General features: G+C 42.2%; 1 protein-coding gene and 1 non-coding gene across 3 annotated transcripts in view; both read right to left on the reverse strand.

The window, feature by feature from the left end:
* Positions 1-15324, reverse strand: part of GAB3 (GRB2 associated binding protein 3) — a 79903-nt gene that overhangs the window by 24812 nt on the left and 39767 nt on the right. For both annotated transcript variants that reach the window (XM_030305166.1, XM_030305167.1), the window contains exons 3-4: positions 14217-14433; positions 13076-13554 (exon numbers count right to left, since the gene is read on the reverse strand). In XM_030305166.1, the coding sequence (XP_030161026.1) occupies positions 13076-13554; positions 14217-14433 (696 nt within the window). The remainder of the gene's footprint in view (positions 1-13075; positions 13555-14216; positions 14434-15324) is intronic.
* LOC115507943 lies at positions 5449-5554 on the reverse strand. Its single transcript, XR_003966860.1, has one exon. It is a non-coding gene; the product is annotated as a U6 spliceosomal RNA (small nuclear RNA).

A 15324-nucleotide genomic window follows, 5' to 3' on the forward strand; every position in this document is an offset into this window, starting at 1 on the left:
GTCCGGTTGCCTCAAGAAAATAAACTGAAGAGTCCCCGTCATCTTCAAGTGAAAAATAATTCCCAGCTCAGGAAGGTAGAAGGGAGATTAGTGGAATTAAGGTTATGCATCCTATGCAGATCTTTCTCGACTTCCTTTATTGCTTATGTCCTGATAAAGCCACCCTAAATTGCAAATATCCTAAATCAAAAAGTGTTTACTACACCTAACCTACTGAACATTACAGCTTAGCCTAGCCTGTCTTCGACATGCTCAGAACACGAACAGTCGCCTACAGCTGGGCAAAGTCGGCCAACACAGAAGCCTATTTGCTAATAAAGGGTTGGTTATCCGTGTAATTTATTGAATACTGTACCGAAAGTGAAAAACTCCACAGCTGTAAGTGTATTGGTTGTTTAGCCTCTTGACTGCTGCTGCCCAGCTGCACAAGAGGATCGTACCACATACCAGCAGCCTGACAAAGATCCAGACTCAAAATTCTAAGTACAGTTTCTACTGAATGCATATTGCTTTCGCACCATCATAAAGTTGAAAAATCCTGAATTGACCCATCATAAGTCAGGGACCATCTGTATACACATATATGTCTACACACACATACGCGCGCAGACACACACACTTCTTTATATGTTCCTTTTTAACACAAATGGTAGCATATCATACTCACTGTTCTGCAACTTGTTTTTTTCACTTAATACCTTGGAGATCAGGGCAGAGAAACACTATAAAGAGTTTCTTCATTCTTTTCATCACTGGCATTGTGTTTCATTCTACAGATGGACCATAATTTGAGTATTCCTCTAATATTAGATATCAGTTTTATTTCCAACACTTTATTTATTTTTATTTTTTTAATTTTTTGATTTGTTTAGAGAGACAGAGTGTGTGTGCATGCGCTAGTGAGGGAGAAGGGCAGGGGGAGAGAGAGACAGAATCTTAAGCAGGCTCCACATGCTCAGCGTGGAGCCTGACATGGGGCCCGATCCCACGACCCTGGAATCATGACCTGAGCAAAAATCAAGAGTCTGATGTTCAACCGACTACACCACCCAGGCACCCCCTAACACTTCGCTTTAAAACAAAGGACAGAAATGGATGACAAAAATAGAAATAGAAATTGCATGCTTGTACTTGGGAAAGAAAGTGAAGGAAAAGATAAAACCAACCTCAGAAATGAAGTCTAAGTTACAAGATTCCCAGGGAAGAAGAGATTCAACTGAAAATTTATTACGTGCCATTAAAGAAATGCCAGAAAACAACTGACAGACTAAAAAGGAAAGAAAGTGAATCACAGAAAAAAATGGCCGAACTAGAAGACAGGCCAAGAAGATGCAGTGTACACATTTATTATTAGATTCCTTGAAGAAGGAAAACAAAACAGTGGTATAGTGCCAAAATTAAAAATTATAATCCAAGAACAAGTCCACAAATACAGTAACACCTGAAGCTACATGCTGAAAGGGCCCGCCAAGTACCTGGTCAATTCTACCCAAAATGGTAAATTCTATTACAACAGCTATATTGATAAAATGACAGAATGAAAACAAATCAAATACCCAGTTCAAACCTGGAAAAAGTACAACAGAGAAAACCAAAAGAATTTACAAAATAGGAATAAAAGCAGAAAATAATAGAGTGCAGAAAGAGAGTAGACAATTTTAAAGAATCAAAATCTTTGGGATGCCCGGCCAGCTTGGTCAGTGGAGTGGTGAATCTTGATCTCAGGGTTGTGAGTTCAACCCCATGCTGGGTGCAGAGTGTACTTAAAATATTTTTTAAAAATTCAAAATCTTTGTTTTCTGGGGAAAAAAGTTACCAAAAGGCAACCGACTAGCCAATGTAATCAATAAAGGAGCAGTGCCTAAGTATACAGAAGAAGAACTAAAAAGGAGGAAATTATCGTTGAAGCAGAGGAAATTAAAAGAAACACAAGAGACAATTCTGCACCAATTTCTACACATTTTAAAATCTAAATGAACTGGGTAATTTCCTAGAAAAATAAAATATACCATAAGTGACCCAAATAGGAATAGAAATATTACACATATAAATCACCATAGAATAAAAGAGAAAATGACCATGGAGCTACCTCCCAAAAGCACCAGGACTCCATGATTTCCACAGAGAATTTTACCAAACTTTCAAAGACCAATGCTACACAAATTGTTCTGAAGCATACAAAAATAAAAACATATTTCTAATTCTTTTTAGGGGGCAAGTATAACTTTGGTAGCTCGACCTGATAAAGATGAAGCAAATCAGAAAATTACAGGTTAACCTGATAAAGATAAAGCAAATCAGAAAATTACAGGTCAATATCACTTGTGTTTATCAATGCAAAAATCCTAAAGTATTAACAATCAGAGGAAGGTAGGACTGTTAAATTGTTTGAGGGAAGAGCTCAGCAAAGCCATTCCCCAAAAAGCAATGATAAAACTGTACAAACTTATTTAAAAAAAAAACCCACAACAACAACTATTTTGAGACTCTTCAAAGTCATCAAAACCACACAACAACTGGAAAGCACTTATTCAAGAAAAACTCCTGGACATCACATAAGAACAGCGTGAGTCTGTGGCATTTTAGCTTGAGGTGTTCCCAAGCCCCTCACTGGCCCAATCAGCAGGTGTTCTACTAGGGCAGGGCGGGCCATGAAGACCACCGGCTTTGCTGCCAAAGGGGACTAACTTGATTTGGATCGAGCATATAAAAAGCCTGTCCCTCTAGGGCACAGGGATCGCAGTGCCAGGAACGGTAAGCAGCGGACAAAGAAGGAGAGCAGCCAGAAATACTGCACGTTGATCTCAGGAACGAGTCCACCAAAGTGCCTCGAAATTCAAGTACGCTAAATACAAACACATCAAGACCAAGACACGTCCCAAACTGCTGAAAATCAAAGGCAAGGGGGACACCTTGAACACAGTGAGAGAAAACCAGCTCTTTATGTACTAGAGAATCACAATGAGATTAACAGCCAACTACTACTCATGGCAAACGGAAGGCCAGAAGGTAGTAGAATTACATATTCAAAATGCTGAAAGAAACAAATCTGTCCAACGAGAATTCTACATGCAGCACAACTGTATTGCAAAAGTGGAGGCAAAATAGAAACATTCCCGGAGAAACAAAGACTCACGGAACAGACTTATGCAGGCCGAAAGGACGGGACAGCACGTAGTAGCACCAACTCTACAAAGAACTAAGGGGTGCGGGTAAAGAGAATCATGTAGGTAAATATAAAAGACGATAGAAGTACAGAATTTTCTCTTTCCTTCTTTTAACTGAGTTAACAGACAGTGGCATGAAACAATAATCATAAAACTTATTTTGGGGCCTATAAAGTAGAAAGATCTAACATACTTGATGATAATAGCCCAGGAGTAGAGAATGGCACTGTACTAGACTCAGGTAATGACAACAGGTTGGAACTCAAAACCACGGGAAGAAATAAAGAGCACGAGAAACAACAAACACATGAGTTTATATAAGAGATTCTGTAAATAAACTTTTTCTGTGTGTATGGGTACGTGCATATATATATTTTCCCAAACCATCTGAAGGGAAGTTGCGGTAATCAGGAACCTTCACTTCAAAATATTTCAGTGTGTATCTCCTAAGAAAAATAACATTCTTGGGCCGCCTGGGTGGCTCAGTCGGTTTTTGGCTCAGGTCATGATCTCATGGTTTGTGAGATCCAGCTGCGTCGGGCTCTGTGCTGACAGCTCAGAGCCTGGAGCCTGCTTTGGAATCTGTGTCTCCATCTGTCTCTGCCCCTTCCCTGCTCGTGCTCGCTCGCTCTCTGTCTCTCAAAAATAAATAAACATTAATCTTTTGTATAACCACAGTGCTTCAGCAAATTTGGTATTGATATAATACTATTATGTAATAAAAGCAGGGAACTATCTGATTCTTTTTGACAAAAACGAACCATTCCATTGAATGGATGTAAAATAATTTATTTAACCATGTCTCTGTTAACGGACATTAAGGTTAATTCCAATCTTTCACAAATAATTTGCACTCACCAACCATGCACATATGTCCTTTTTACACGTGTAAGCATTTCTTTTTTTTTTTTTTTTTCGTATAAGCATTTCTGTAACCAAAATTGCCCTTCACAGGAGGGCACCATCTACCAAAACAGCAGATACTATATAGTCCCTATTCAAACACTGCTGCTGTCCCAATACTGTCCTTAAGAGCAACTATTGGCAAGATGCCTGGGTAGCTCAGTAGGTTAAGCTTTCGACTTCAGCATAGGCCACGATCTCATTGTTTGTGAGTTCGAGCCCCGTGTCAGGCTCCGTGCCGACAACTCAGAGCTTGGAGCCTGCTTTGGATTCTGTGTCCCCCCCTCTCTCTGCCCCTCCCCTGCTCACACTGTCTCTCTCTGTCTCTCAAAAATAAATAAACATTTAAAAAAATTTTTTTTTTTAAATTTTTTTTTTTTCAACGTTTATTTATTTTTGGGACAGAGAGAGACAGAGCATGAACGGGGGAGGGGCAGAGAGAGAGGGAGACACAGAATCGGAAACAGGCTCCAGGCTCCGAGCCATCAGCCCAGAGCCTGACGCGGGGCTCAAACTCACGGACCGCGAGATCGTGACCTGGCTGAAGTCGGACGCTTAACCGACTGCGCCACCCAGGCGCCCCTAAAAAAATTTTTTTTAAAAAGAGCAACTATTGGCTAAATTCCTAGAAGTGGAATTGCTGGGTCATAAGCTATAGTGTTTGTACTAACGTAAAAAAGAAAAAAAAATCCCCAAGCTATACTTTTTAATTTGAAAAAAAAATTTAAAGGTTTTATTTTAATCACCCGATGCTTATCACAAGTGCACTCCTTAATCCCCATCACTTATTTCCCCCATCCCCACTCTCCTGTCCTCTGTCACCATCAGTGTGTTCTCTAGAGTTAACAGCCTGTTTCTTGGTATGCCTCTCTCCCTTTTTTCCCCTTTGCTCGTTTTTTTTTTTCTTTCTTAAATTCTACATATGATTTGATCATAGATGAAATTTGTCTTTCTCAGGTATTTGTCTTTCTCAGACTGACTTATTTTGCTTAGCATAATACTCTGGCTGTATGCACGTCATTGCAAATGGCAAGACTTCATTACTTTTATGGCTGAGTGATATCCAAGATACATTCGTAAAAGGAAAATCAATGGATAGAATAGAGTGTAAGAATGCTACTGTGTCCATCAACAAATAGATTATATATGCATGTTTTCTTGAATATCCAGAAAATTCTCTGAAAGGATACAGGTGATAGGAAAATAGCAAACAAGACAGCGGCACAAAGGAGATTTTTCATTGCATACCTTTTTTTTGTTTGTTTTGGAGGAGGAGGAGGAAGAATTGGGGGTAGGGTTTGAAACCAGAAACACCCTCAATTAGCTAAGTCACTTGTCAGACCCTATTTCTCCACCCATAAACATTAGAAAAGGAAAGCGAAATATGGAATACTTCATGAATGTGCATATCACCCTTGCACAGGGCCGGGCTGATCTTCTCTACATCATTCCAATTTGAGGGCATGTGCTGCCGAGGTAAGCACTGTCTACGTTCTTATAATAAAGACTGTGAAATACAAATATTCCTTTAGAAATTAAATAAATGAAATTTGAACTCAAAATATGAGTCACACAGCAAGTTAGGCACAATTGAAGAGAGACTTCAAAAAGAAATTCTGAAAGAAATTACTAGAATTCAGTAGAAAGAGATGAAAAATATCCAAGAGAACTCAAGAAACACGCAAGACAGACGGGAAATCTAAAATACATACACTTGGGGCCCCAGAAGAAAAACAGGGACAACGGAGAGGCAATACTTGAAGATACAGTAACTGTAAGTCAATAAGCCACAAAAAGAATGAAAATAATCCCAGAATGAATTTATAAGATGCTAAAAGCAATAATAAACTCGAAAAATATTTAATGTAAGTGAAGCTTTAAGAAAATTATGGTACAGGGGCGCCTGGGTGGCGCAGTCGGTTAAGCGTCCGACTTCAGCCAGGTCACGATCTCGCGGTCCGTGAGTTCGAGCCCCGCGTCGGGCTCTGGGCTGATGGCTCAGAGCCTGGAGCCTGTTTCCGATTCTGTGTCTCCCTCTCTCTCTGCCCCTCCCCCGTTCATGCTCTGTCTCTCTCTGTCTTAAAAATAAATAAACGTTGGAAAAAAAAAATTAAAAAAAAAAAAAAAAAAGAAAATTATGGTACAAAAAAAAGAAAATTACAGTATAAAAATACTATCAATAATGTTTACCTGATGGGATTTAGAAAATCAAGAGGGAAGTAAAATACATATGGTATTAGCATTTAAAGTGGGGAGAGGTAATTAGGTCGAAAACATTCTAACGTCTTTGCATTACTTTGGGAGAAGCGCACAGATACTGACGAGGTTAAGGAGGTGACATGCAGAAAGGACTCACTAAAAGAACAGGAATGTGCCACACAACTTCCAAAGGAGTAGAGGTTAGACCTGAAGAGATGTAGCAAACCCAACTCAGAAGAAAGCAGGGGATGAGATTACAAATAAGAAATTTTGTACAAACAGGAAAAAACAGAAACCACAAAATAAAACGGTAAAAACAAATCTAATTAGTGTAAATGGTGTAATTACACAATAAATAAATAGTGTAATTACACAAATGTAATTAGTGTAACTTTCTAGTTAAAAGAGAAAGGCTGTCAAAACAGATGAAAAATTTAAAAGAACGATACAGGATGGAGCCCTGCATTGGCTCCATGCTGAGCGTGGAGCCTGCTTGGGATTCTCTCCCTCCCTCTCTCTCTGCCACTCCCTCGCTCGTGCTCTAAAAAAAATAACAATACAAAAAAAGCTATATGCTTTTTATAAGAAACACATCTAGGGACGCCTGGGTGGCTCAGTCACTTAAGCATCTGACTCTTGATTTCGGCTCAGGTCATCTTGTGTGTGTGCTCTCTCTCTCTCTCTCTCTCAAATAAATTAAAAACAAAAGAAACACCTCTAAAATTTGGTCATGGAAAATATGAAAACCAAAGAATGAGAAAATGTGTACCATGCAAATACTGAGCAAAAGAATGCCGATTAATATTTTAGTATTTAGTACTTAATATAGGCATAGCTACATTAATATCACATAAGGCAGACTTTAAGACAAAAACATCACTACAGAGTCATGACAAATTGATAAAAGTTTCAGTTCACTAGAAACAATATACAAATTCTAAGAGATATGTGACTAATAACATAGCTTTAAATTATATACAGAAAACTCTGACAGAATGGTAAGGGAGAAAGAGACACTCTTCAGTCATAGGGATAGATTTTAGCATGCCTTGCTCGGTACCTGCTACAAGGGAACGGAATCAGTGCCAACAGAGGAGGAATAGATGACATGACCGCTAAAGAACTTGACCTGAGCATGTGTCCTTGTCAGGTATATTCAGAACATTCACAGAAATACCTATGTATTGAGCCACAGAAGAAATCTCAAATTCCTAAGGATTGAACTCATGCAAAGTATTTTCTCTAATTAAAATGTAATAAGCTACAGGGGAGCCTGGGCGGCTCAGTTGGTTGAGGGTCTGACTTCAGCTCAGGTCATGATCTCTCGGTCAGTGAGTTCAAGCCCCACATGGGGCTCTGTGCTGACAGCTAAGAGCCCGGAGCCTGCTTTGGATTCTGTGTCTCCCTCTCTCTGCCCCTCCCCTGCTCATGCTATGTTCTCTTTCTCAAAAACGAACAAATGTTAAAAAAAAAAATTAAATGTAATCAACTAGAAAAACAACTAGAAAATCCTCAGGTTTGGAAATTAAGAAATGCAGTTGTACATAATGCATAGGGCAAAGAAGAAGCCACAATGAAAACTAGAAAAAATTTTGAACTGAATTAAAATGAAAATATGACCCTCAAAACTTATGGGATGTGGCTAAGACAATGTTTATAGAAACTTTGTAGCCTTAAACACGTATATTTGACAAGAAAGAAAGAAATTCAGTGAGCCACCCATCCACGAAAGGAACTTAGAAAAATATGCAAATTACCTCCAAGGAAGTACAACAAGGGTCAGGAAACTTTTTCTGGAAAGAGCCAAATAGTATTTTTTTCCCACAACCCCTTAAGAGTTAAAAAAAAAAAAAATTCTTAGTTGGTGGGCTGAAACAAAACAAAACAAAACAAAACAGCAACAACAATAACAAAAAACAGGCTGTTGGTCAGATTTGGCCCATAGGCCACAGTTTGGTGGCCCAAGAAGGAAGGAAATAATGAAGATATGAGCAAAAATTAATGCAACAGAAAACAAATATACAACTGGAAAAAAATCAACAAAGCCAAATTCTGTACTCTGGGAAGAAAACAAAGCCAAAACAAAACAGAGGCACCTGGCTGGCTCAGTGAGTGGAGCATGCAACTCTTGATCTTGGGGTCGTGAGTTCAAGCCCCGTGTTGGGTGTAGAGCCTACTTAAAACAAAACAAAATAAGAATAACTAGTATCAGTGATAAACTGCCAGTAAGACTGATTAAGAAATACAGATGAAGGCCCACATTATCGATATCAGGATTGAAAAGAAGCTATTATAATAGATCCTACAGATAGCAAGAGGCTATTATAATCAATTTTATGACAATAAATCTGAAAAGGTAGGAGAAATAGACTGCTTGAAAAATACATAAAATCTGAAATAGTTTATTAAAGACTAAAGAAGGAAATTGAATCTTTAATTTAAACATCTTTCCACAAAGCAAACCCCATGTCCCAATGGTTTTTCTAGTAAATTCTACTAATCAACTAAGGTAGAATACCAACCATACACAAATTTTTCCAAAGAATAAGAAGGAGGAAAACTTCTTAGTTTGTTCTACGAAGTCTGCATAGCCTTTTTTTTTAAACCAAAACCTGACACATTTATCACAAAAAAAGAAAATTATAGGACAACCTCCCTCAGATAAAAAAAAAACATGTTCAAAACAAAATATGAGCAAACAAATCTAGTAATTTATTAAAAGGGCACCCTTTATGATGAAGTTGAGTTTATTTCAGAAATGCAGGTGGGGGGCCCCTGGGCGGCTCAGTCAGTTGAGCATCCGACTTCAGCTCAGGTCATGATCTCACAGTTTGTGGGTTCGAGCCCCGCATCGGGCTCTGTGCTGACAGCTCAGAGCCTGGAGTCTGCTTCGGATTCTGTGTCTCCCTCTCTCTGCCCCTCCCCGTTCTTACTTTGTCTCACTCTGCCTCTCAAAAATAAATAAATGTAAAAAAAATTTTAATTAAAAAAAAGGAATGCGAAGTAGGTATGGCATTCAAAAATCAACCAATAAGGGGCACCTGGGGGCTCAGCTGGTTAAGTGTCCAACTCTTGATTTCGGCTCAGGACATGATCTCATGGTTTCTGACTTTGAGCCCTGTGTTGGGCTCTGTGCTGGCAGTGCAGAGCCTGCTTGGGATTCTCTCTCTCCCTCTCTCTCTGCCTCTCCCACACTCTTGCTCTCTCAAAATAAATGAATAAACTTAAAAAAACCAATAAACTTCCTCACATCTTAAGAGAATAAAAGAGAAAAATCGTATGATCATAAAATGTTTCAACAAATTCAATATCCATTTATGATTTACAAAATATAACACTTGGGGTGCCTGGGTGGCTCAGTCGGTTAAGCATTCAACTCTTGGTTTAGGCTCAGGTAATGGTCTCATTGTTCTTGGGTTCAAGCCCTGCATCGGGCTCTGCGCTGACAGAGCACAGCCTGCTTGGGATTCTCTCTCTCCTTCTCTCTCTGCCCCTCCCCAGTTCTTTCTCACACACAAAGTAAATAAACTTTAAAAATAAATAATAAAAAATAACAAAAATAACAAAATAACTTAGCAAAGTAAGGTTATCAGAGAATGTCTTTAATCTAATGAACGGTATGAATGGTATCTACAGAAATCTGCAAGCCACATTATAAATGTGAAACGCTGGACGCATTCCATCTGAGACCAGGAATAAGACAAGGATCCCTGTTACCGCCCCTCCTATTCAACAACGTCTTGGACTCCCTAGCCGAAGCAGCGACAGAAGAAAAAGTAAATGGAAGATAGGTGTTATGAAAGATGAAACGAAGGAGCCCCTGGCTGGCTCAGTCGGTAGAGCGTGTGACGCTTGACCTCGGGGTTGTAAGTTTGAGCCCCACATTGGGTGTACAGATTACTTAAAAATAAAATCTTAAAAAAAAAAAAAGATGAAATGGGGGCGCTGGGGTGGCTCAGCTGCTTAAGTGACTGACTTCAGCTCAGGTCATGTTTAGGAAAGCTAGATAACAGGGGCACCTGGGGGCTCAGTCAGTTAAGGGTCTGACTCTTGATCTCGGCTCAGGTCATGATCTCATGGTTTGAGAGATCGAGCCCCATCAGTGCAGAGCCTGCTTGGGATTCTCTCTCTCTCTCTCTCTCTCTCTCTCTCTCTCTCTCTCTCTGCCCCTCCCCTGCTTGTGCACACACACCTGCTCTTTGTCTCTCTCTCAAAATAAATAGGTAAGTATGTTTAAAAAAGAAAAGCTAGGGGCGCCTGGGTGGCTCAGTCAGTTAAGCCTCTGACTCGATTTAGGCTCAGGTCATGATCTCAATTTAGGCTCAGGTTCATGAATTCAAGCTCCACATCAGGTTCCATGCTGACAGTGCAGAGCCTGCTTGGGATTTTGTCTCTCTCTCTCTCTCTCTCTAAATAAGAAATACATGGGAACACATTAATAAGAGATACCCAAGGCTTCCCTAAAATGTATCAATCAAATTATAGACAGAAATCAAATAAGACTTATATAAACCTATATAAATAGAAGGATATTTCCTCTTCATGAATTGAAAACCTCAACATTGTATAGATGCCAAATCTTCACAAACTGGTCTTTAGATACGATGCAGTCCTCCTCAAATCCTCAATATATTTGTGTATGTATGCTTGGAACGCGATCAGCTGACTCTAAACTTGGCCTAGAACAGGCATGGCACTTTTTTTTTTTTTTTTTTTTTTTTTTCAACGTTTATTTATTTTTGGGCAGAGAGAGACAGAGCATGAACGGGGGAGGGGCAGAGAGAGAGGGAGACACAGAATCAGAAACAGGCTCCAGGCTCTGAGCCATCAGCCCAGAGCCTGACGCGGGGCTCGAACTCACGGACGGCGAGATCGTGACCTGGCTGAAGTCGGACGCTCAACCGACTGCGCCACCCAGGCGCCCCGGCATGGCACTCTTTAAGAACAGGTAGGAAGACTTCAATACAGAAATGTCAATAACGAAGGGAGCGTGACACTGGTGCAGACTGGACCACAGGGCCCAATGGGAGAGAAAGCAGAACTGAGATGCAACCCCACCCCCCAACACGCAGCATTTCATTTGTGACAGAGGGGGCACTGGAAAGTGTGGGGAATTCAAGGGCCTTTCCAATCAATGGCACTGGGTCATTGGACAGACATCCACGTGAACAGTAATGAACCTTGCCACACACGACCTTGGATTCCAGGCAGGCCTCAATGGGGAAGGCAGAACAATTGATTTGACGTATTCCCTCTGCTTTATTGGATCCATTTTGTTTCTAACCATCACTGTTGTTTTGGTCTTTATTTCATGGTCAAAACCTCTATATGAATGAGTTTTAGCTTTTTGTTGGCCTTCATGTAAAAAATACAACCTAATTGTTTTATGTGTTGAAATTTTAAATTATTTCAATATTTTTGTTCTTCAATGTGAGTTTTTTTAAAGATTTTATTTTTAAGTAATCTCTATACCCAACTTGGGGCTCTAACTCACAACCCCGAGATCAAGAGTCACACGCTCCACTGACTGAACCAGCCAGGCACCCCTTCAATTTGAGACTTTTGATTCATTTTCATATCCTATCATTCTACTGGTCTGGTCACTTCACTTTCCACAATCTGCTTATGTAGTCTTTCAGCTTTCCCTTTCTGCCCACCATTCACACATTAGCTCATTAAGACCCTTTGTGTACCCCGGGGCGCCTGGGTGGCTCAGTCAGTTAAGGGTCTGACTTCGGCTCACGGTTCGTGAGTTCGAGTTCCGCATTGGGCTGTGGGCTGACAACTCAGAGCCTGGAGCCTGCTTTGGATTCTGTGTCTCCCTCTCTCTGCCCTCCCCTGCTCGCACTCTGTCTCTCTCTGTCTCTCAAAAAAATGAATAAACGTTTAAAAAAATGTAAAGAAAGACCCTTTGTGTACTCTGCATGTCCTCATGTCGTTGAGGTTGTCCAAAAGGAGTAACATGTAAAGGTCACATCACTAGGGACACTAGGGGAGGTCTTTGCCAGAGTGACTTAGCTCCTCAGTCAGAATGAGAAATTTCTACAATTTTAAATGAGTTTGTATTCCTGAAATTTGCATAATTCCTTTAAGATAGGACCTCATTGGTAGCAGTGTGGGAGTGATTATTTTGATTATATTTGGTTGGAAAAGTGGCGAGAGATGAAGGGGGAGGGGGAAGCAAGGCAACTCCATCAGAATAAACAGCTTTACAGGAAAGGGCAAAAGAGGGCTCCAGGAGGGCATGCCAATAAACCAAGCTGATAGGGCTGGGTCAGCATTACCTTGGTGCTGACAGCTTGGTACACAGCTACGTCACTAGCATCCGGCCGGTGACACTTGGAAAGAACAGGTCAGGTGGGGGGATGAATGGGGTTGACAGGATCGTGGGAAAGTCAAAGAGCTGGGGTCTACCCTCTCGGTTCTCACTATGCGTGTGAGGGCCAAAGAACGGAATCTGGCTGAATTGAGGCAAAAGATCTCAGCTTCTGTATAGAGTGGGACCCTGAGTGACTCCAAACAAACACCAGGAGCTTCGTCTCAGGCGGGAAGCCCGTCACGTGGACAGGGACATGGCTAATGGACAAGGGCTCCCACTTCCTTCGGCAGCCACCGAGACCGAAGTGTCTGCCGGCGGCCGGGCTTGAAGGAGAACTGCCAGCATTCGGGCTGTGTGCGTCCACCAATGGCCTGGCCCTACTGGCAGGCGGGAGCCGCTTGAGCAACGGACACTTGCAGCGCCCTCGTGTGGACACAAGGAGTAAAAGGAGGCAGGCTTCACTGTGAGTTTAGCATCCAACACTTACCTTTCCAGGTTCTCATGCTATCTAAACCAGAGAGAGAGATTCTTCTCGCTGCCATAGTGCACTCTGGCTTCTTGATGCCGCCATGCGCACTCCACACGACCTGTTCTTCTTGGTGCCGTTCAGAGAGATGGCTTGGCTTAGGGGGGCGAGGCGGTGGCACGTTGGACACAATGTCTGGTTCTTTTACCACACAGGGCAAGGAACCTTGGTTTTTATCTACCTGAACGGTGGGATTTAAGGAAGTTTCCAGCAATGCCGAAGAGAAGTGGTCCTTGGCTGGCCCATTGATATCTCTACTCCATATCAGGGCAGCCTGAGGCTTCGTGGAAGGCACCTTCTGAGATCCATTCCCATGGCGTGAGGGGTGGACCAAGTTACTGGGGGGCGCGGGCTGCAGGCAGTCAACAAAAACGTCATCAAATGAACTCTGTTCCAACGAGCGGTCTGAGTTTGACCAGCTATCACATCTGGTGGGTAGACTGAGGGAAGAAAAGCATATAAATTTGACTGAAATGAAGCAAGTCCCTGGCAGAAATCAGAAAAAGAAAGGCAGGGCGCCTGAGTGGCTCAGTGGGTTGAGCCTCTGACTCTTGATTTCGGCTCAAGTCATGATCTCGCAGGTTGTGGGTTCGAACCTCACGTCGGGCTCTGCGCTGATAGAGCGGAGCCTGGTTGGGATTGTGTCTCTCTCTTTCTCCGCCCCTCCCACTCTCTCTCGCTCTCTCTCTCAAAACAAACAAATAAACTAAAAAAAAAAAAAAAGCCATCTACCCATAGATAAAACCCACGCTGGCCTCTCTCCCATGCCTCTCTCCCTCTGCAACCCTCACCAGGCCTTGGATGCAGGAAAAAACGGTTTGTTGGTTTTCGCCATCATCTCCGTGTGGGATACGTAGGAAAATGCGAGGTTGGAAACTTTGTGGGAAAGCCACAGTGCTGGAATGCAGGACTCATCCCTCACCGTGGCTCCGGTGTCCCTACACCTTGGCTGCAGCAGGAAGAGGCGAGGGGAGACATGCCCGCTAGAAGGCGCTGCTGTGTCCTGAGCGGTCGGGCACACGGAGACTGTGCGCGCGACAGAGCTCGCCAGAGAAGGCGGTGGACCTTCCACAAACGTGCAGAGACGCGCACACGAGCATACCTGGTGTGACGTGGTCTTCCGGTCTCACAGTCGGACAGAATCAGATAATCAGGAAGGGAGAGAGACTCGGACTCACTCCTGCTTTCCTCAGTGGCACCGGTGTTGGTGCTCAGGGTGTCACTCGGCAAGGAGGAGCTGACGGCGTGGGCCGCGGGCAGGAAGCTGGCAGGGGCTGGCTGCAGGGATGGGGGCATGCGCGAGAAGCTGTCCACAGAATCTGCCGGAGAAATCATGTCCTGGGTTAACGTTTGAGAACGGCTTCAGCACTCACTCACAACTCCTGCGACAGCCAAAGAGAAGATGCGAATCACAGCTGGTGTTTGTACTGATGGAGGAGACCATTTCCCCGAGCTATAAACAATGTCTGGGGAAGAAGGCCAATGTTCCAAGAAAGAAGTGTTGAATCAATTAAGAGTAAAAAAAGCCAAGCATTCTTGGCCTAAAAATCTGCGGTAACAGAGTCCACTCACAGCTTCTTTATAGCTCGCAGCCGTAGACCTGCGTTACTATTTATGCACTCCACAAATACGTATACGTGCACGTACATTTATGCATAATAAATATGCATGTACTTACATATGCGCACGTGCATATATGTATGTGTGCATATAGATATACATGTCTATGTCCACAGAGAATATCTACTATTGCACCTCCTATGTGCCCAGAACTGTTCTAACTCTGCCGAGACAAAGACCCTGCCCTCGCTGGAATCTACAGTCCATTAGAGGAGACAGACAAATAAAACATAAATAAATAATACCGTCAACGAAGTGTAAGGAAGAGAAAAGAAAGAAATAGAGTGTGATGGCTGGTAAAGCCAGCATTTCTCAAGAAGCGCGACATTCAGAAACTTCCAGTGAAAAGGCTGCTTTTACTTCCCCTTTGAACCAAGTTGGCAGACGTTCTGGATTCCTGAGTCAGAGTGGCCCAGAATTGCCTGAGTTCAAGTCCAGGCTCTACTATCTAGCTGTTGAGACTTTGGTTAAGTTACCTGCTGGCTGCAAGTTTCCTTCTTTGCAAAGTGGAGACGCTAATAGTACACATGCCACAAAATCGGTCTGGGGATAAGATGAGTTAATACACAAAAGCACGCAACAGAGTTCCT

This window comes from Lynx canadensis, chromosome X (assembly GCF_007474595.2).
Source record: "Lynx canadensis isolate LIC74 chromosome X, mLynCan4.pri.v2, whole genome shotgun sequence".
In the NCBI taxonomy this organism is placed as follows: domain Eukaryota; kingdom Metazoa; phylum Chordata; class Mammalia; order Carnivora; family Felidae; genus Lynx; species Lynx canadensis.